This window comes from Ascaphus truei, chromosome 5 (genome assembly GCF_040206685.1).
Source record: "Ascaphus truei isolate aAscTru1 chromosome 5, aAscTru1.hap1, whole genome shotgun sequence".
Classification (NCBI taxonomy): Eukaryota; Metazoa; Chordata; class Amphibia; order Anura; family Ascaphidae; genus Ascaphus; species Ascaphus truei.
The window spans coordinates 82688811-82711644 of NC_134487.1; the positions used below are offsets into that span (position 1 = coordinate 82688811).

The 22834-nt window shown below is 40.1% G+C and overlaps 1 protein-coding gene across 4 annotated transcripts in view; it reads left to right on the forward strand.

Annotated features, from left to right (window-relative positions):
• ANO6 (anoctamin 6) overlaps positions 1 to 22834 on the forward strand; it is a 108193-nt gene that overhangs the window by 78574 nt on the left and 6785 nt on the right. For all 4 annotated transcript variants that reach the window (XM_075600122.1, XM_075600124.1, XM_075600121.1 and 1 more), the window contains 10 exons: positions 1537 to 1597; positions 2435 to 2580; positions 2683 to 2760; positions 3962 to 4187; positions 5152 to 5321; positions 9756 to 9853; positions 10766 to 10893; positions 11630 to 11835; positions 14497 to 14699; positions 17537 to 17642. In XM_075600122.1, the coding sequence (XP_075456237.1) occupies positions 1537 to 1597; positions 2435 to 2580; positions 2683 to 2760; positions 3962 to 4187; positions 5152 to 5321; positions 9756 to 9853; positions 10766 to 10893; positions 11630 to 11835; positions 14497 to 14699; positions 17537 to 17642 (1422 nt within the window). The remainder of the gene's footprint in view (positions 1 to 1536; positions 1598 to 2434; positions 2581 to 2682; positions 2761 to 3961; positions 4188 to 5151; positions 5322 to 9755; positions 9854 to 10765; positions 10894 to 11629; positions 11836 to 14496; positions 14700 to 17536; positions 17643 to 22834) is intronic.

Consider the following 22834-nt stretch of genomic DNA (forward strand, 5'->3'; position numbering starts at 1 on the left):
AAGAAACCTTCTTGCCTCTACACTTTTATATTCATGGGTGCAGTTACTGCTAATGTAGTGTAGCACTGTGTACCAGCAATTACTTTGTTTCCACTTTTTAGGTTCAGCTACTGTCCCTTCTTTTAGATTTGTGGTATTTGTATTTACAGCCAACTTTAGCTCTAATCCACTTATCTCAGGAGTGTTCAGTATTATCACAGCTTTGTGGACACCACTGTTCCTTTTTATTAATTTATGTTTGTATGTGATGAATAATTTTTTGATACATTTCATGTATGCTAGAGTGCTATTTTGGGTATATATATATATATATATATATATATATATATATATATATATATATATATATAAATATATATATAGTGTGTGTGTATTGTAATGTTAGATAATAGTCCCTGCATTTTGGGGGGGAATTGTCATTTAAAATCTGTTGTACAAGTCACCAATTAAGTGAATTCAACAGAAACAAGTGTATTACTGAAACTATTGGCCATAACTACTGTATGTAGCTATTTTGCACATCAAACACGGTGGATTACCCCAGCTCTTCAAATCTATTGTGTAATCATTTGATTTCCTCAACAGAGAGAGTTAATAGAAAATATATTTCTTTAAAGAGCGTGATGTCTGTATATAAGGTTTTAACAAAACTCCTAAATTGACCCCCTACAAGAGGGGTTCTCCTGTTAAGTTCTCTGGAGCACTACGTGTTCTCAAAACCCCCTTAAAAATTCACTTCAGGCAGCTTTTGGCTTTTTTTTATCACTGCCAGTATACTTACACTCAAGGTTGATTTCGTTTTAGTCCAGGTACATATAGACACGCAGGTATAAGTACGTGTGGTCTGTCCCTTAAACATGGCTTGCAATAAGAAAAGCATTTACTTCTTTTCCGTGCTATGACTTTGACTCTCCATTCGGTTTGGTTTATTCTTAAAAGGACTTGTTCCAAAATAATTTATTAACAACCGTTATTGAAGCTGCAGATCTTGTATATGAAAAGAAATACAATAATTAAACATTAGATATTCCCATTACAAGAGCCATCATAAAAGGGTTGATGCAATGAGCTTGTTGCAGAACAAAGAGGGAGCTTCTGTAAAAAGCCCAAGGCTGCGGCCCCGGTGTCCAGCGCTGCACGTGCGTCTGCCAGGCTGGTGGCGCATGTAGCTGAGATCCCCGGTCTGCACTGAGCTGCAGGGGGAAAGACTGGATGGGCACGGCCATGACGTCACCCAGCAGGTTCACCCTCATTGGCTGAACCGCCGGGGGGCATGGCCAGCGCTCCGTCGCCAGATCTGAAGACCGTTTTTCTGTCTTCAGAAAAATCTGGCCGCAGAGCGGCCAAGGTAGGTAACGGCCCCGGCCCCATTGAGGGGCAGTTCTTGTCTCTGCAGTGCACGCCATAGTGCGTGCTGCAGCAGGGACCTGACCTGAGGCAGCAAAAATACATTTCTACAGATTAGCTGCTACAATTTTAGAAATGCTCTTCATTCTTATAAAAAATATATATTAAATATAGTATTTTTTTCCCCAGAAACTTTGCATATTTGACAGTTTTGGAACACTTGTGTTCGCTGTATTCATGGCAATATGGGGTAAGTGTTATTTTTCTTTCTTCCCTTCAGTATAACAAAATAAGACCTGAATCATTTAAACACATTTCAATGGCCAATATGACTCCTATACTGATAAAAACACACAACCTTTTGAGCGTGCCCAATACCAGCTTGCACTATGAATCCTCCAAACCACAGGTCAGCTAACAGGTGGGTGACAATAAAATGTCATGTTAACATAATCCGTGAAACACCTAAAGTGAAGGGAAGTGTTACCAGACAATGTTGTGTAACCTTTTGCTTTTAAATAGGTCATCTAAAGCAAAAGGTCTATAGAACATTTGCATTTTTAGATAATGCACTGGGCTTTATATGTTTTTGAAAATTGTCAACTGGAATATAAAATAAAAATACTTAGCCTATCCACGTGTTTCATGCATGTTCCAGCATTTTAAGCATCAGCACATATATTTCAACTTCAGATATTTAGATTTTCGAGTGCAGGTGGAACACTTGGTTATGCAAAATAGCATTTGTTTAAAAGGGAGAGTCTGTTTTTCTTCAGTATTGTTTTATTATTTGCATATGAACCCTTAGTACCATAACAAGCAGGCAGTAGTATAACAAATAATGTGGTTACCAGCATTGGTGAATGCACTTGACAAATGCAATTTGAAGGCAGGTTTATGACTTTTGCCAATAGCACATTTTTTCTGTCTTGGTGTTCCTCTCATGAACAGGGGCTTTAAAAATCATTAGCATGTTGCTTGAAGCAAATTCACTTACCATAGCATATGTTGGGTATTCCCACTAGATATTAACTTTAATGTCGAAGCCATAGGACCACTGGAAACACCCATTACCATGTCTTGACAGTTACTCTTTTCCTGGAGTTTTGGAAGCGCAGACAGGCTGAACTCGAGTATGAGTGGGACACTGTTGAGTTCTTAGAGCAAGAAGAACAACCTCTTCCAGAGTACGAGGCAAAATGCACACATGTGGTTGTGAATCCCATAACCCAGGTAATAGGGCATTGCTTACAAAGATTTATATTCAACCTAAAGTACTTCATTTTGGTTGTGCATCTCAGATTTGATCATGATGTTTCCTCTCTATATTTGCAGCAAGAAGAACATGTGCCATATACACCCTGTGGAAAATGCTTAAGGATGACACTCTGTTCAAGTGCTGTTCTATTCTGGGTAAGCATTTGTGTTTCACTTTCACACAGCTTTTGATCAATAAGCACCTATAGAATGTATCAACTGGTCTGTTAAAGGAAGATTTGTCCCTGTTTAGAACTTCACTGAACAGGCTGTTTTCAGCTTGTTAATAGTAGTATTAGTATTGCTTGCATAGTAAACGTAATATGCAGTATTTCCTTGTAGAGGAACTAACTATTGAGCTATATTTACAGATTCATATTGAAGTCCAATTTTGCAGAACTGTCAAAATTTAATTTTTCTTTTTGCCAAAGAAATGTAGGTTTTAAAAAAAAAATGTCTATCTTAAGTTAAATAAAATATGCATGATCGCACGACTTTGCATGAAAGGTAAATAAATGTGAAGATTTCAAAACATTTGTTCAAAATTTGCGAGATCTTGCCAATGTTAGAGCAATTGGAGCTTGCAAAACTAAAACCTAAAATGCAAAAAATATATATTCACCAACATTTTCACATCTTTAGTCTCTGAATTCATAGGTGGTGTGTTATGTAGTTGACCTATTATTTACATTTTTTTTGTTATTACGTCCGGGATTTTTCCATTTTTCTCCAAAATTTACAATTTGAGTCCTAGGGTAATATTCATCAGTAGCCCTGTTCTGATGCATGAGTTAATCTAAAAAATTATATAAATTCCCTCTTGCACCTCTCATTATGACAGACTATCCATTCTCCGCACAAACAATTTAAGTGAGAATTTACAGTCTTGCGCATTATGTTTCTAAGGTTTCCAGGACAGGGATTTCCTTTCCTTTTGTCTGATTTTATGTTTTGTTGCACTTATTGCATTGTAATTCCCTGTATTGTGTTGTCTCTCTCTTGTGAAGCTCTACATACAGATGTAGTGAGCGTTATTACTCTCATTAAAGCGACACATCACGTTAATGCTGCAGCTTTGACATATTTTAACGTAGAACTGTTAAAAAGAAGGGCTTTACTTCATGTGATGTGTGCCGTATTCCACGTTAACGGGAGTGTTGACGTCTGTATAGTGTGTGCGCTTTAGAAAATGATACATTTTCTACCGGTCGTCAATTTGTGCTGATCACGTGATAAATTGGTTTAATCATTTATCACCCTTTATATTTTCACGTACTATTCATTATTGGAACATAGGAATTTAGCTCTGTCATGTGTCAAACATTTGTGTTGCTGACGCGTTTCTCTACTTTCCCAGATTCTTTTGATTGTTGCTTCGATAGTTGGGATTATTGTATATCGGCTTTCTGTGTTCCTGGTATTTTCTGCAACATTACCACGGCACATAAATGGAACGGAAGCAATCCAGAAGTACTTGACTCCACAGGCAGCCACCACAGTTACTGCATCTATCATTAGCTTCATAATAATCATGCTTCTGAACATGGTGTATGAAAGAATAGCAATAATAATCACTGACTTCGGTAAGACTGAAAAACAAAATGCCTTGATATGCCATGAGCTTCACACATACAGTCATTCATATTACCAGTATTGCCTTGGTTAGGTACATGTTCCTTGTTCACCTTCTCTGTATCTAATATCCAAGAACCAAATGAAGGTCTTTTATTTGGTTGACTGTCATACATATAGCATGTATGTTATGGTCTTAGCTGCACAATGATTCTGTAGTTGAAATTACTTTAATGAAAGAAATCCTGATGTTAGAATTAATGTTTCTTCTGTAGTTAATGGAATTTTTAGTTGGATTAATCGAGGTGTATTTTAGGGCAGTCCTTTCTGGGGCAATAGTGAACAAATTCATGGGTCAAAACTAGACCTTTTAAAAACATATTTTAAAATACTGTACTTCTAAGTCTAAAAAAAGTTCTTTGCTTTAACAGAGATTAGAATATTCATTACTGCCATACATGGTGGTACTGTGTTTACGACATTAGTACAGTACTGCTGTAATTTTCACCATTGGTGAGCACCTTTATGGAGATCCAGAATTCCAGATTTTGAGTCAAATTCGTGAATGTGGTTAAAAAATGCCAAGATGCTAAAAACTGTGACTTCCTTTTTCAATTACATGCAAATCATATGAAAGTGCAAACGCACTTACAAGATTACAATGTTTTTTTTTTTTTTTTTAAACAATACTTTGAAAAACACTCATTCCTTTTAAAGTTGCATTTAAAAATAATAATCCTGAACTTGAATATAAAATAAGACTACTTTACTTTCTCTAGTTGAATATTGTTCATTTAAGATACCAAATGTGGCACTGTTGGTTCGCCGGCGTCATGCCCAATAAACCAATTTTGACACCACCAATGAAGTGGTCACAAATGACACATCAGCCTCGTCAAATATGGAATGACTAAAAAACAAACAGGATAATTTCCAGAGTGGTTGTTATTTAATTATGCTAATTTCTCATTGCAGAATTGCAAAGAACCAAGTCTGACTATGAAAACAGTCTGACCACAAAGATGTTTCTATTCCAGTTTGTCAACTACTACTCCTCCTGTTTCTATGTCGCATTCTTCAAGGGGAAGCTTGTAGGGTACCCGGGAGATCCTGTTTATTGGTTTGGAAAGTATCGTAATGAGGAGGTAAATTACTTAAAGCATTTTTCTGTTATATTTTCATGCATTTTATACTTTACTTGGCACTAGAGTTAAAAATGCACTTACAAGATCGTTGTGCATAAAGAGCAGAAGGTATAGTGGTTGCTGTAGACCAGGAACAGTCTGTGTGTGGAGTCCCACGTTCCTGCGTGCGCGTCTGCCCGACTGACACATCCGGTGGCACCTCAGATCTCCCCGTGCCTCCGTATCAGATGGACAATGCGCCTTGGCGTCACCACGTCGTGACGTCACTGCTTGCCGAACGGTAGTCGCAGGATTGGGTACGGAGAGTGGTTTGAGCTGGAGCTAGTGCTGCATATTCCACCAGTTCTCCTTTTCCTTCACACTAGTTCCTGCTACGCCCACAGTATTGCAATAGCCAATCAGAAACCACCCTACTAGTTTTGAGGCGGTTCCTCTTCATCAGGGATGTGATTTCTGTTGGTAAACTAGTCCCTTTTATATGTCTTCATTATAAAATTAATTAGATTAATTATGCATATAAGCTGTAAGTTTATCTAAGCAACCGACTATAGAAAGGAGGCTAAATCAATTCCTTCATTTAACCCTTTAGGAGAAATGGTACCTAATTGGTGGATCCAATAAGTCTCTCTTTGTCTTAATTTAAGAAACCTATTTCCTCCTTTTATCCCTATTTCAACTTGTTCTATGCCAGTGAGTTTGCGACTACTAGGGTTTTTGTTGTGAACAATTTTAAAATGTCTCGACACCCCATGAGTTGTGATACCTTTAATAATATTGCCCCTATGCTCTAAAAATCTTTGCTTTGTTCTTCCTACATATTGTAGACCACATCCACATTCTAAGAGGTATACAACAAATTTAGTATTGCAATTAATAAAACTCCAAATGGGATGGATATGAGGCGTTAAAAGTATTTTATTTAAAATGTGTTTGAGCATTCTGAGCAAATTTACACGTGATGCATCTTCCACTGAATTGGTAAAATCCTTTAGTAGATTTGGCCTTATTAGTTACAATTACATTTTCTGAAAATGTATCCTTTAGAAGAGTAGGTGCCAGTAGATTTTTTAAATTATTACCTTTCCTAGATATTAATTTTGGTCTGGTAGGGATAATTTCATTTAAAATTGTATCACAGTGTAAAACCTTCCAATGTTTGTTCATGATTCCACTAATCTCTCTTGAGGCTCCATTGAATTTAGTTATAAATAAAACATCCTTTTTTTATGAGCATCTCCATCAGTGATCTTATCTTTTAGTAGACTCTCCCTATCCAAGAGTAATGCTTTGTTATAGGCTTTATCTATATTAATTTCTTGGTGTCCTTTTAGTAAAAATTTCTTCTTTAGATCCATAGATTGTGCTTTAAAATCTTTAATTCTTGAACAGTTTCTTCTCAATCTCTGAAACTGTCCGTATGGAATATTATTTATCCATCTCCGATGGTGATTGCTGCTTGCTTCTAAATACTTGTTGCAATCTACATCTTTATAAAAAATCCTTGTTTGTATAACGGAGTCGTTGGATATAAAAAGTACTAGATCTAAAAAAATATATATTAAGTCGATCATGGTTAAAAGTAAATTGCAGATAAAAGGGTTTGTATTCACATAATCTAAAAAGGACACCAAGGATTCAACATTTCCTTTCCAAACTATTTGAATATCATCTATGAAGCGCTGATAAAAAAACCTATAGAGACTCTAAAAATGGATTGTTGTCCCAGATAAAATGCTCTTCCCAGAATCCCATCATTAAGTTGGCAAAACTAGGAGCAAAGGTTGTGCCCATAGCTGTCCCTTTACTTTGAATAAAAAAATCATCACAAAATCTAAAATAATTGTGAGTTAAAATAAATAAAACACAAGTTAAAATAAATTCTCATTGTATTGTTGAGATCTCTCTATCTTGTTTCAAATAATATTCCACAGCTTTTACTCCTATTTTGTGTATAATGTTAGAGTATAGTGATACCACATCGCAGGATACCCAAAGATATCCTTTTTGCCATTTTATTTATTTGGTGAGATTAAGGACATGAGTGGTGTCTTTTATATGTGATCTTAATTCAGACACATTTTTGAAGGTAATAAATGAGTTGATTCTCAAAATGCATTTAGTTTCAAGTCACTGCAATTACAAGTATGTTATTCATTAGATTAATTGTTTTAATTTTGCTTAACTTTTTATGTCTTCTTTGATTTACTATAACTCATAAATATTGTATTGTATTGTATGTCTTTATTTATATAGCGCCAAAAGTGTGCTCAGCGCTTCACAAAGAATACAGTACAGGGAATTATAATTATACAATAAGTGCAGCAAAATCAGACAATAGGAAAGGAAATCCCTGCCCCGAAGAGTTTACAATCTAAGACGTTTAATGGGAAACTTACAGAGACAGCAGATGAGGGAGTAAGTGCTGTAGATGGCAGTGCTTGGTCACAATAGGTGGTAGGAGTGACTGAGTGGGACATTAGCCATGAGGGCAGGCTATTGGGATACTTGATTTGTGGGGTAAAATGTAAGGAAGGTCAGTGTTAAATGAAAAGGTTAACACCATTTACAGGGGAAGAGGTGTCAGGGAGGCATGAGTGAGATCAGGTGTGTATGTCTAGCTTCAGGCTTAGGGAAGATCCCCAGCAGCAGGAAGGAGTAGATAGAGGGTGTGAATAGAGGATTTGTGTGGGTGTTTTTTTATTGAGGGGTAAAGAAGTTGTTGGGAGAGAGGTGTATAAATAATGGTGCAGTGGGGAGTGGAGATATTGTAGAGAACAGAAATGCCCACAAAGGAGTGAGGAAACAGTAAACGGAAAAGAAATAGGGGGGGCATAGTGAGATGCAGGAGGAGAGAGTTCCAAGGTACTGGAGGATAAAAGTGTACAAATAAATCACAGATATTAAAAGTTAATGTCTCACAGTGGCAAAGTTGTAATGCAGAGTCCAGATCTTCCTCCAATATTCACCTCCAATTTCAACTCCAAAATTAACTCTTGTAGACACTTTTGATGTAAAATTAACTCTTGTAGACACTTTTGATGTACACTTATGATGTGACGCTTTTGATGTTACACAGCCTTATGGCTAAACAGCCATGCTACAGTGACTTAAGTACCCTATTCACATGCATTTGACTAACACTTAAGGGAGGGGGTTGTCTAATCAACTCAGACTTACAAAATAGTTAATTAGATTATCATTTCTCTCTCAATTGATAGGAATCAGCTCACAAACATAACCCAAAAGCCAATTAAATCTTAATTTCTCTGGTTGGTAGAATGCAGCTCAATGACACATACCTGTTTGAAGAGATAAATCAGAATGTTAATCCAGATATTCAGAATGCATCCATGATTAAACATAGAAAGATAGAAATAAAACATTCAGAGATATGAACTCCAAAATTAACTCTTGTAGACACTTTTGATGTACACTTATGATGTGACGCTTTTGATGTTACCCAGCCTAATATATAATATTACTTTCCAGATAAATACATCTAGTTGTTTAGATAAGATTACAGCTTATATGCATAATTAATCTAATTGATGTTATGAGGACATAAAAAGGGACTAGTTTGCCAACAGAAACCACCCCCCTGATGAAGAGGAACCGTCTGGAAACTATTAGGGTGGTTTCTGATTGGCTATTGCAATACTGTGAGCATAGCAGGAACCTAATGTGAAGGAAAAGGAGAACTGGTGGAGTACGCAGCACTAGCTCCAGCTCAAACCACCCTCTGTACCCAATCCTGCGACTACCGTTCGGCAAGCAGTGACGTCACGACGTGGTGACGCTAAGGCGCCTCGTCCATCTGATGCGGAGGCACGGGGAGATCTGAGGTGCCACCGGACAGGTCAGTCGGCGGACGCGCAAGCAGGAACGTGGGACTCCACACACAGACTGTTCCTGAACTACAGCAACCACTATACCTTCTGCTCATTATGCACAACGATCTTGTAAGTGCATTTTTTACTCTTGTGCCAAGTAAAGCCTTTAATACTGCACTATGAGGTGTGCGCTTTTCTGCTTTTTTATCTCTCTATAGTTTACTTATGGAACGCCTGGGTTGCTTCCAGTTGAAGATAGCAGCACCCTCAAGATTGGGCTTTTAAATCTCTGGTTTTTATTAATTCATATTTATATGTGTATTTAATGTGGAACTGATTTTGTTTGTACATGTTTTTTAAGGCTGTACTCACCACATATTATTGAGTGCCCCCAGCTGACTACTGTTTTCTATTTTTATAGAGAACCTAATATCAATATTAAATTAATTTTAATTATACTATTATAAACTATCAGCAATTTAAAATATTTATTTATGTATTTTATACTGTTACATCTTACTATTTGTGACTGTATAACCATGGCATTGCTAATGAATTGCACGTTGTAAAAAAAATATCTAACTGTAAATCTTCAAATTTCTAGTGTGATCCAGGTGGCTGCCTCCTTGAACTTACAACGCAGCTGACCATTATAATGGGAGGTAAAGCCATATGGAATAACATACAGGAAATACTTCTACCGTAAGTCCATCATTTTCCAGTGCTGCTCAAATATCCCCCTGGAGTTGAAATACTGTATCACATCAATGATGGAATATAGCACACGTTTTATCCATCTAAAGTATTGTGACTGTTTTATTGCTAAAAGGACACAAGAAACGAGCGCAACGAGAGAATGTGTATAAATTATTCATTTATATAGAAAAAAATAAGTTAAAAACTTGCATCTAAAATATCATTAACCGGCGCATGTACCATCATCGTCTTAAAAGTATAGAATCCAGGCTGTCAAATATTGGGGACTGGTAATTAGGTTCCACAGGTACCTGCCACAGGCACCAAACCAGCAGATCTGGTATACAACAACGTATTGATATCAGCTGTCCAACGTGCTCGTACGCCAACCTCCGCGGTTTTTTGCGTCTACGCTTCATCAGGGGCTTGGCTAAAATCAGTAGTAGAGGCCATATATATATATTTGTATATTTATATATATATATATATACATAGATAAGCCATGCCGCCCCAAAACATTAACCCTTCATACATATACAAATTTGCAGAGACATTTAGTGCATTCATATTAGGATGTATGTATGTGTAAGCTCTCTTTTCAGCGCTTGTGAAACTATTTATTGGTAAAAGGAACATTCAGAAATTAGATTGTACTACAAGGAAATATGGTGTAGTATTAAAGACCTAAATTCACAAAAGTTATTGGTTCAACTCGCACTTTAACATCTGAACCTGACCATTTTTCAGAATAGAAGATAATAAATACGGAATAGTTTATTACCCTTTATGGGTGAAAAAAAATATTGATGGAACAGTACTCCTTTGCTAATAGGACCTTGCATGAAATATGGTTTTTATACCATTTTTTTTTTAAAGGTTAAATACTAAATCACAACACATTTTTATTTTTTTTAATAGCTGGATTAAGAACCTTATTGGTCGCTGTTGCTCTTCACGGACAGAAAAGATTATACCGCGATGGGAACAAGATTACCACTTGCAACCTCTGGGAAAATTAGGATTATTTTATGAATATCTTGAGATGGGTATGTTGTGTTTATTTAAAAAATTATTATGATTAAAAATGTATTATTTACTGTAACATACAATAAAAATAATATTGTATTGTAATATAAAAATATTTGTAATTATAACATCTACAAGACTCAACTCGTGTGTCTGCCTTTCTCTGGTTTTTGGCTCATCAAAATAGCATGTGCTTTTTTAAAATTCATCCCCACCCATCTTATCTTTCTCTTTGCTTTCTCAATTCCACAGTATAAATACTTTTCTTTGTTTCTCTCATTTCCATTTGTTTTTATCTAAACTGAACAAAAATCTGTGTAATGTCCCTTTCTCTTTGATGTCTTGCCAACCCTCTGCTTCCCACTCTCTGATTGGATAAATCCGTTTTGGCACGTAATGCATATGTCCATTTTAACGCACATGTGAAACTTTTGTATATTATCTTCCTGTACTGTCTGTGTTACAATTCTGTAAAGGGCGGCATATATCGGTGGCGCTATATAAATAAGCTGGTATCTTTTTGATTTCAATAATACTGTATCCCTGCATCTCACCCTAGTCTTTGGAGCATACACTGCTGGTTTATGCTCACCTATATTCTTTTTTAGACCCACGTATTTAGTTATTTTACGCTTTGCAACACTTCTCTCTTCTGATCTTGTGTTACTAGTGGGAAATTAAATGGCACTTATGTTTACTTAACTGTGAGTCTGTGAACTTAAGATCCTTAACAGCATGTATCCTTTCTTCTGACAGTGATTCAGTTTGGATTTGTCACCTTGTTTGTGGCCTCGTTCCCACTTGCTCCTCTATTGGCACTTGTAAATAATTTGTTGGAAATAAGAGTGGATGCTTGGAAAATCACCACGCAGTTCAGACGTATGGTACCAGAGAAAGCGCAGGACATTGGTGCCTGGCAGCCAATCATGCAAGGAGTAGCAATTCTTGCTGTGGTGACAAATGTACGTGAAGTATAAAGGTTGCATTGTAAAATGTATGCACGGTTTAAAGTCTAATGGCTTTCTCATTGCTTCACGTGACAACATTTCATATAAGACTAAATAAACATCTTGTTTCATAGTGGTCGAAACTAAATTTAGATGTCTATAAAGATCATGTTACCTTGTTGTACACATCATGTTTACAAGACATACCACTTTCACAGCATAATTTAACAACGTAACAAAGAAGAGTAAAGCATAAATTGAGTACATAAGGAATCTGGAGTGGGTCAGTATGGCGACTTAGTCAGATTTATCCATTTGAGGAGCAATATGGCACCCTCCATTCTATAGCATTCCCTCTTCTAAAGTGGACAACTGGAATCAAGACTAGGCCTCTGAGCTATGTCAAGAGCCTATGGACTGGTAGGTGACCCTTGAGCCCTCAAAAGGGTCACACACTACCCATTAACATTACAGTAATCTCTGCAAAAGACAAAAAAGGAGGGTTCAAGCGCACATACAGTTTAAGTGAAAACCCAGTGAACACACTAGTGATGTAATAATGGAATATATTACATTACATATGGAAGTAGTGCAGCTCCAGAAAAAGGACTCAATCCAAAGTCCAAAAAGGTCACTGAAGCAGGGAATCAAGAGCGCAAATACTCTTATAATACCAAAAATATGTGAATAAACAAGAAAAATTATGGTGCAATATTGTCCAGCTAATTAATTAATACAGGGACACTTCATAAGAATCTCACTCCCAATTATGGAGATGAATATAAGCGGTGCGGTTGTTCAGAGTCACCAACTCATAGGAGAATTCTTCAAATAAGCTTGAAATGGCATCTCTCAGGAACAGGATAGGAAGACGGGGTAGATTCCCTTATGCAGAAGAACAGAACAGAGAGGACACATATTGTAGATTTTTTTTTATACAGTAGAATAAAAGTAATACACTTACCAAAGTGCTGTAGGTACAGGCATATGGACCACCCTGGGTCAAATGGTAGTTGAGGCCTGCAACACTCCTTCCTGATGTATACACCTGTGGTGGCCACCCACAGGGAACGGTGTCAAAATACAGGAAGGGGAAAAGAACCAAGAAAACTTGGCCCCGGATCTTCAGAGTAATTCACCACACACTTTGGAGGTCTCTAAATGGTCTGCACGCTCACCCTAAGCGTTTCACTTGTTGAGCTTCATCAGGGGTTTAATTAAATTAAAATGGTAAAACCCCTGTGGGCTGCATGCAGTCATGGCTGCCTGTTTGCTCACCAATGACCTAAGAGCTTCAGTTAACTAGATCCATGTAAAACCAGACACAGTTGGCAAGGTATAAATAAAATATAGATGTATTGTTAATCTAATTAGGGTAAAAATGTTCCTGTCTTGGTGAGAGAGGGTGCAAGACAGGTTGACTTTTTAAACAAAATCAAATGAAGCTCAAAGCTGTACAGCTAATTAACAAAAAATATTATTACAAATAGTTTGCTGAAGATATACAGAAGTGAAAAATCTCTGGTTGAGATACCATTTAATGGACCAACATATAAAATGTTGCACATCCGGTTTTGAGACCGGATAGGATCATATACAGTATCAGTCACTTTTAAGAGTGGAAACACACCTTAAACGGCAATCCCTTAGTACACCATTATTTTGTTTTATTAACCTACAGCACCTGAACCAAGGACATTTCTCACAAAATAAAACCTACGTTGATATGTTGAATATTTAATAAAGGCCTTTTTTTTTCTTCTTTTTTTTTTTACATTTTTATTGAGTTGGTAATTAAATGCCTTAATACAGTGGATTTAGAAATTAAACGTTTTTAATACTGTGGGTTTAGTATCCCATTTTCATATGTTTTATATCGGATTGGTCTAACCTAACATTTTCATTTTTGTAATATGGAACTTTGTCTTTCCACTAGTTAACTTACCAGATCTTCGGTGTGACTGCACTAGCATTTTTCCCAATTGACTAAAACGATAATGTATAATTCAGTACCTAAGTTACATGAAGTGATAAGAGCATACAAATTATCTAGAAAAGTATGTTAAGAAAATGCGCATTTACCATTTTATGACACAAATCCAACATTATCTGTTAGACAAAATTATTACGATCATTACTTTTTTTTTTTTTTAAAGTGTGTGTGCCGAGCACATGCATTTTAAGTGAAACTTCTTTCGTCACTATTTTGTCACAGAAATTGTATTTGTGATAGTGATGTTTTTAATTAAAAATCAAAACACGATTTGTGTTTGAGCTATTTGCCCTTCTATATTTATAGTAACTGTGAATTCCTTGTGTGTGTGTGTGTGTGTGTGTGTGTGTGTGTGTGTGTGTGTGTGTCAGTCAGTGTCTTTCCTCTCCCTCCCTCAATGTCACTGATGACCTCTTCTGCCAGCAGTGATTTCACTTCTGTTATGGAATTCTGTTACAACACATGGGATTTTTCCTATCAAAACACTGTAGGTGCCAGCAAAGAAGTTTCACTTCTAAAATTATACTTTTATTGTAAAAACATTATCAATACACTATTAGTACATTACTTTACAATTCAAATGAACTCAAAGTGGAAAACCGTAATAAATTGTTCTGTGGTTGCAATTTGTATTATGTTTAATGAAATCTGTATACCTGTAACACGTCTCTATTTTACTTCAGGCTATGATAATTGCTTTTACGTCTGACATGATACCCCGCTTGGTTTATTACTGGTCTTTCTCTGTGCCTCCCTATGGAAACCATACTACTTATACAATGGAAGGATACATTAACAATACACTCTCTGTCTTCAGCATATACGATTTCCAAGTGCAAAGCCAGCCAGTCCAATTTCCTTGGTTTGGTAACCAAACTACATGCAGGCAAGTACAGACTCGACTACTATGTGCTATCATCACAATCTTCCGTTTTAAACAGCTCTGGAAATTGGTGCATTTTAGCAGATCATGCAGCTAGGGAAAGCAATTGTGAGAATAAATTAAAGGTGCACATCATACTTTTTCACAAAGACATGGAAATGCAAACGTAATCTAAACATCAGACATTTTGGAGGATAGCTGTGGCACCTGGATCCATTTTCAGAGGCTTATTTACCCTATACAGTATGTGCATAAGGGCCTTGTATTTTGGGCCCACGCAACAGTCTAATCACTACTTAATTCCCGTGTTGCAACAATACACAAAGCAAAGGTGACTCAAACTTAGAGGTTTTTTGTTTTTTAAACTTCTTTTATCCATAATAAAAGTAGATTTTTTTTTTTTAAATGTAGTTCGATAGCAGTTAATGTCTAATAACACAGTATTCAATAAAGCACGTGACGTTAACAAGGATTTCTCCTGTAAACAGCATTACGTTATTTATAACTGCATGTAATTTAGAATACCAGCTAATTAGTTCATTATAGCTTAAGTGATACTCGTCCCATATTCACTAAGCTCTGTTCAGGTACCCGCCAGGAAATAACACTACATTTATTTAAATAATTCTTAACCCCGACGTTACTTATTTTCCATAAATTAAATTCACGATGGTAATTAAATGCACAAATCACTACCGTATGTTAAGCTCCTTAAAGCAGCAATACCGGTTTCATTCGGTTTTTTTTTATTACAGGTTTGAAGCTGGGGGTCTCCATGCTGAACCCCATTAATTTCAGCTAAGGGGATGCCCTGCTTCCAGAGATAAGGCAGTAAAGGTATCTCTGTGGAGTTTAAATGCCCTGGTCCCGTGGGCCAATAGGAAGCCACACCGGATGACATCACTGCTTCCTAAAAGTCCACGTGACGCTGAACATTTAAACGCCGCCATTTCGTTAGGCCCACAGTTGCCTTGCTGCGTAGGTACCGGCACCGCTACGGAGGTAAGTATCTCTGGAATTAAGGGTCCTCAGACCTGAAATTAATACAGTTCAGCTCTAGAGACCCCCTGCTGTGATGAAAAGAAAAAAAAACCAATACACGAAACCTATATTGCTGCTTTAACAGAGGTTGACATCACGTTGTTATAGGATAACACTGTGAAGAATAAAATAAAGGATACGATACAGTCCAGAAATGAGGATCTCTTTGATGGGTGCCGCACCGGATGGCAAATGGGTCCGTTCTAAACCACTTGAGTTGTTGAGGAAAAAGGGGGGTTCCAAGTGCGCACAATCTCATCAGAGTGTATGGAAAAGGGGGAAAAAAGAACACACAATAGTGTAATGCTGTATAATACAGTTTGATTAAAGAAGGTAATGCACTCACATTTCCTGCAGTCAAACGGGCATTTCGGTTACTGAGTTTAACCACACTGATGTTGCGGGTTGTCTGTGGACAGGATACCTCCGGTAGTGCAGATTATCTCCAACGATAGGGTCCGCAGTGTAGTACAGGGTCACCGTTGACAGGATACTCTCAATGAGTCAGATATAAACCAAGAAATAGTGTAATACTGTACAGATGAGTATCAGTAAAGTAGTAAAGCAGAGTATAAACTCACATTTTATGTGAAGTTATATAGGCTTGTGGTTGTTTAAAGTAACCAACTTATACAGGTGATACTGGAATGGACAAGTTGATTTCAAAAAAAGAAAAAAAGGGGGAAAGGACGCAGGAAAAAAAGGAAAATAAATTTAATATAATAAAAGAACAGTAAAGCAATAGGATATCCTAAGGGAGCTAAAAGAAGCAATTGGATCCCAACTCACAATAAACCCCAGCGATGGCCATACACCAGGGGATATAGCTGGGAGGAGGTAGCAATGCCCCAAATATAGTCCCAAAGGTCCTTTGCAATCTGGGGTAGGCAAAAGATGTCCCAACGCGTTTCGTCTTAGTAGACTTCTTCCAGGGGGTTTCTACCTAGAAACCTTTGGGACTATATTTGGAGCATTGCTACCTCCTAGCTATATCCCCTGGTGTATGGCCATCGCTGGGGTTTATTGGGAGTTGGGATCCAATTGCTTCTTTTAGCTCCCTTAGGATATCCTATTGCTTTACTGTTCTTTTGTTATATTAAATTTATTTTCCTTTTTTTCCTGCGTCCTTTCCCCTTTTTTTCTTTTTTTTTTAAATCAACTTGTCCATTCCAGTATCACCTGTATAAGTTGGTTACTTTAAACAACCACAAGCCTATATAACTTCACATAAAATGTGAGTTTATACTCTGCTTTACTACTTTACTGATACTCATCCGTACAGTATTACACTATTTCTTGGTTTATATCTGACTCATTGAGAGTATCCTGTCAACGGTGACCCTGTACTACACTGCGGACCCTATCGTTGGAGATAATCTGCACTACCGGAGGTATCCTGTCCACAGAGAACCCGCAACATCAGTGTGGTTAAACTCAGTAACCGAAATGCCCGTTTGACTGCATAAAATGTGAGTGCATTACCTTCTTTAATCAAACTGTATTATACAGTATTACACTATTGTGTGTTTTTTCTCCCTTTTCCACATACTCTGATGAGATTGTGCGCACTTGGAACCCCCTTTTTCCTCATTATCTTCAAATAACATGACCTTATCCAAGTCTTGGCTTTTCTCCCATGCAGATCTATCACTGTCTACATCTCTCTTATCTGCTTCTCCATTTCTCTCGACCTATTGTAGTGTCTCGCTGGATAGAGTGCCAAAACTTAAATAACAACATTGTCTTAAAATAACATCATAACATCAGCCTCCTTTTTTTTTGTCTGTAATTATTTCCAGATACCGTGATTTCCGATACCCACCTGCTCATGAGTATCAGTATGAGCACAACATTTATTACTGGCATGTTGTTGCTGCCAAACTTTCTTTCCTTATCGTTATGGAGGTAATTACATGTTACATGTGTATGGCGTGTTTTTATATGTGTTTTAGAGAATGATCATTTTCATTTTGTATTACTTAATAGTTATTTTCTCCAGGGTGCTCAACTCCAGCCCTCCAGCCCCTCCCCCACACAGGTCAGGTGTTCATGATAACCCTGCTTCAGCACATGTAGCTCAATCAGCCCCTACTTCAGCACAGGTAGGTCAATCAGTCCCTGCTTCCGCACAGGTAGCTCAATCAGAGACTCGGTCTTTGACCGAGTCTCTGGTTGAGCCACCTCTGCTGAGCTGGGATATCCTGAAACCTGACCTGTCGGGAAGGGGCTTGAGGACTAAAATTGAGTACCCTTGGTTTACACCACCATTGCCATTTTACTTGGTCACTTATTGACAAGTAGTACAGCATTTGGCAATGCATGAGAATTCTCCAATGGTGCGAGCTTATCTCCTGCTACTAACTATGTCTTAAAATAGTGACTTTATATTCTGCAGGCAGCCTGGGGCTCTCCCTCACTCTGCTAAACTAACCGCAAACTCCACAGTGATTAAAGTCTCTCTCAAGAGTCCGTAGATCAGATGTGTGCAATTATACTGCATATTTCACTGCAGCCTAGTTAATTACAGCTGGTGCTGGATGTTGTGCTCCTTATGTCATGTTATCAGAAAAAAAATATCACTTGTGACCGCACACGTCTCGGGCAAGTCTGTAACCCTGCTTTTAACCATTATCTCTTGGCATACAGTGCGTCCACTACAGGCAAATGAGCACACAGTGTCACCTTTTGCGTCATATGTTGGAGGGTTTTTGTCACTTTTTGTACCCACCATAACTTATATATTTAAAAAATGCTAAACAGACTTTCTATTAAATATGTGAAATATGCTTATTTATATCTTGGATACATGTCACAAATGTATCAAGTACCTATGGCAAACAGTGTCATTAACAAAGCAGCATAACTAGTTTTATGTATGTAGCCTTGTCTCCCTCTGCCCCCCCCCCCTTCCTCCTCACTATGTTGCTCCGCAGGGGAACTACACTCCCCAGAATGCCCCTAGAGCTGACGTCATGTGACACAGTACAGCCAATAGTGCTGCTAGAATCTCCTGAGGGGAGATTGGAACTTTGGGAGCGCTTGAAGTGCAAGCTGACAGTTATTGTCAGTTGTAGCGAGGACCAGGAAGAGGAACATAGGGTGTGAGTGTCAGTGACCCTCAGACTAGGACAGATTAACCCTTTAGGTCCCAGATAGGCCCTAATCGAAGTAAGCTTGTGGTGCTATAGGGAAGGCCCCTCAGATAGGCACGCTCCCCTTAGCCTGCTAGTTGAGTATTAGTGGCTACGTGACGGACGCACGCGGTGTGCGCAGCCTGCGTCTGAACCCGGATCAAGTTCACCCAAGACAGAAAATATCCTGAGGTGGTACGCTCCATGCAGGAGGCCATCCAACGCGGAGGCGGATCGTCCGTGGAACAGGCGGACCGGTGCAAGGCATTACTCAGCGACTCCCCCAGGGCTCGAGCTCTGGGCAGGTATTTCTACAAGTGCACCAACACAATGTGGGTCAGCGCTGTCTCACACTTGGGGGTGGGATATGCCTTTGTGGCCTGGACACTGGGACACTGGTGCCACTGCACCCAAGTACTGTAGAAATACACCGCAGGTCGGTATAAGTGATGCGGTCTATGTATATTGTGTGTGTGTGTGCAGTGTTATCGTTGGTACTGTTCACTTAAACCTGTTATATTCTACTGGTGTGTGTTTATTATATTGTCCTGCACGGGGTTATCCCACATTGTTAGGATCCAGGCGCTGTTGTCAATCGGATCAGGTACACCCCAGGCTCCCAGTAGCGGAGGTTCAAGCCTCCTGTGAGCCGCAGGTAACGCACCACATACACCGCAGCCGCTATATCTCCCAGGGGGTGGGGGAAAGTGCGTTAAATTTGGAGGCTCTGCTGAGATCTCAGACCTGTAGTGCCCAAGTTAGTAGTAAACTAGAGCAATCCATTTTCCCAATATGTTTGTGCCCTCTAAGCAACAGGTCCATGATTGGGACTTAGAATATCGCATACCCCCACGTCACGTGGTTGTTGTGGGAGGAGTCCCCATCCTTATGTCTATAAGTACCATGTGGGACCGCGCAAGAAACTCTCCGTCTCTGGCCAGTGCCAGGATCCTACTGTAGGTCGCAAGCTTGGCCCCACTTTCCGTTCCGGTGCCATACTACTGGTAACCGACCACGATATATGCCGGGAAGATGCCCCTCAGACTTTACAACCCCAGAGGCTCCGCCAGAGGGCTAACACCTCATATATTCTGATTTTTCAGAGATCCGAGAAATGTTCACCTCAAGACCCCCCTCAGCGATCCCTTCCCAAGTTGAAATGTCCCCTGTCTCCCATCTCACCGGGGTATGGCCAATCTACTGCCCGGTCTCAAGAACTCCCAACTGGGTAGACGCACCCCTATCACGAGTAACCTTCACTCCCCGTGCCCTACTTAGGGCCACCAGCTGGGCCGGGAGCCCCCACATACCCCAGGCTCTAGTCCCAGGCCTGTCAGTGATAGTCGCTTATCAAGTAGCGGCACGGCCCTGGGGGTGACCCTACCGCAACTAGTGGAAGCCATAACTGTCGTCACAGTCGCAAAATTACAGGAAGCTCAAGGGATTGTGCCCACGCTTCTGGAACACACTCTCCAAGTGATAGATGAGTGGTGGTGCTCGGAAGCTGTTAAGAGACAGAGGCAGGTCGAATGCCTCCGGTCCCCGGCCGCCCAAATGGTACGGATGCACCGGGACACCGAAGTAGAGGTTACCACTCACGAGTTAGTAGAACTCTTAACTCAATCTTACACCATCTAAGACAAGCTTCTGGCTCAATTCAAGGCTCCCCGCCAACAGCAGGGAGAAGAATAGTCCAAATTCGTCCGCAGGCTCAAACTATCCCTGTGCACACTGCTATCTAAAAAGATTATCTACGCCTCAGACGTCTAAGCCGTAGTGAATTGGCCGTGACCCGAGAACGTCATGGAGCTACGCTCTTTCCTCGGATTCTGTGGCTACTATCGCCGCTTTGTGGAGGGGTATTCGAGTAAGGCCAACAATCTCCTCAAAATATACCCTGAGGACATAGGCCGGAAAGCCACCTCCGCCAGACAGCCATTCGATGATAAATGGACCACCGACTGTGAAAAGGCTTTCATTGAGTTGAAGAAAAGTCTAACAGGCATCCGTACTCAATTACGCTGACCCAGAACAGCCCTGTATCCTTCATGTGGAAGCGAGCCTCAATGGCCATGGGGCGGTCTTACACCAGAAATACCCGGAGGGACTCTGACCTGTGGCCTACATCAGTCACAGTCTAATGCCCAGTGAGCAGAATTACCCCGTCCACAAGTTTGAATTTCTCGCCCTCAAGTGGACAAGCTCCATGACTACCTGTACGGGGTAGTCTTCGAAGTACGGACGGACAACAATCTGTTAACATACATCCTGACATTCGCCAAGCTGCGTGCCACCGGCCACAGATGGCTGGCGGCTCTATCCAACTATAAGTTCACTTTGAAGTGCAAACCAGGGCCCCTGAGCATCAGGACTGATGCCTTGTCCCGAAGACCGGGACTAAATGCCACTCCGGACGATGATATCTGGGAAGAGATCCCTGGACCAGGGATGCGAGCCATGTGTGCCATAGCCGCCATTGTGGACGATAAAGTGATCTTCTCAGAACTGAGGGTCGCGGATTCCTTGGGATGCCAATCCAAGGCCATTCCGGCAGCTTACTGTGCGCTGGAGGGAATGAACGTCACCCCCGACAAGGTAATTGCGTGGAGGGATCTGGTGAACTATCAAACTCGGGATCCAGTGGCTGGCATCATCCACAAAGCCGTCCAGCAACGTATGCCTGAAATTCTAAAGCGTGCCCCCAGCGACATGGTCACAACACTCATGCGAGAAGCAGACAGATTAGAACTGGACAATGGTCTACTACTCTATCGGTTGGTGCACTACCATAACCATCCGGATAGACAGCAACTGGTCCTGCCCCAGAACTGCAATACATGGTTCTGAAGTCACTGCATGACGACCATGGCCATCTCGTGTGAGAAGACATTTTGGTTTGGTCCGAGACCGATTCTTCTGGCTAAAGATGCGCGAGTCAGTGGAGCGGCACAGTCGCCAGTGCTCAAGGTGCATCCAGCGCAAGACTCTCTACCAGAGCTGCACCCATGGCTAACCTGAAGAGCTTGGGCCCCATGGACTTAGTATGCATGGACTTCCTGTGTATTGAGCCCGACAGCCGAGGTGTCGGTAATGTGCTAGTCTTCACGGACCACTACACCCGGTATGCCCAAGCCTTTCCAACTAAGGATCTGAAGGCCATTACTGTGGCCAAAATATTATGGGAGAGGTACTTCGTCCATTACGGTATCCCAAACCGGCTTCACTCAGAGCAGGGCAGAGACTAGTGCACCATGAGTGTGTGTAAGTAGGGACCTAGGTGACTCTGTTCGCCATCTTTGTTTGTTCTCTCTCCTCCCTACGCACCTGGAGCCATTATCTACTTTGTATGTCCTAGGTATTGAGCGATAATCTTATTGTTGTATGTTCATTCAGAGACTTTGAAAGCCAACTTATCCGGGACTGCTTAAGTTACTGGATATAACCAAGTCGCGGACAATCACCTGGAGGGAGATGCACTACCAGCGGTTCAATCGGACCTACTGGACATGCTTGGGACTCTGAAAGGAGTGCAGAAGACAAAGTGGAGTAGGCATGTAGAGCCTCTGGTGCATGCATTTAACTGCACCGCCATGAGTCCACAGGGTACACGCGATACTTCCTCATGTTTGGGCGAGAAGCTCGGCTTCCAGTAGATGTGTGTCTGAGGGTATCAACCGATTGGGTACCCAATATGACGCACTTCTGCTATGTGCAAAGGCTTAAAGAGAATCTGCAGCAAGCCTACCAGCTAGCGGAGAAGGCTGCCGCTCACGTAAACGCCAATAACAAGTGGCGATACGACCACAAGGTCAGACACCAGGAAATCTGCCCTGGAGAAGCTGTGCTTCTCCGCAACCTCGGAATCCCCAGGAAGCACAAACTAGCCGACCGTTGGCGTGACGGTGTATATGAGGTCGAGTCACAAATGCCCGATCTACCGCTTAAGAGACGCGGAGGGCCGGGAAA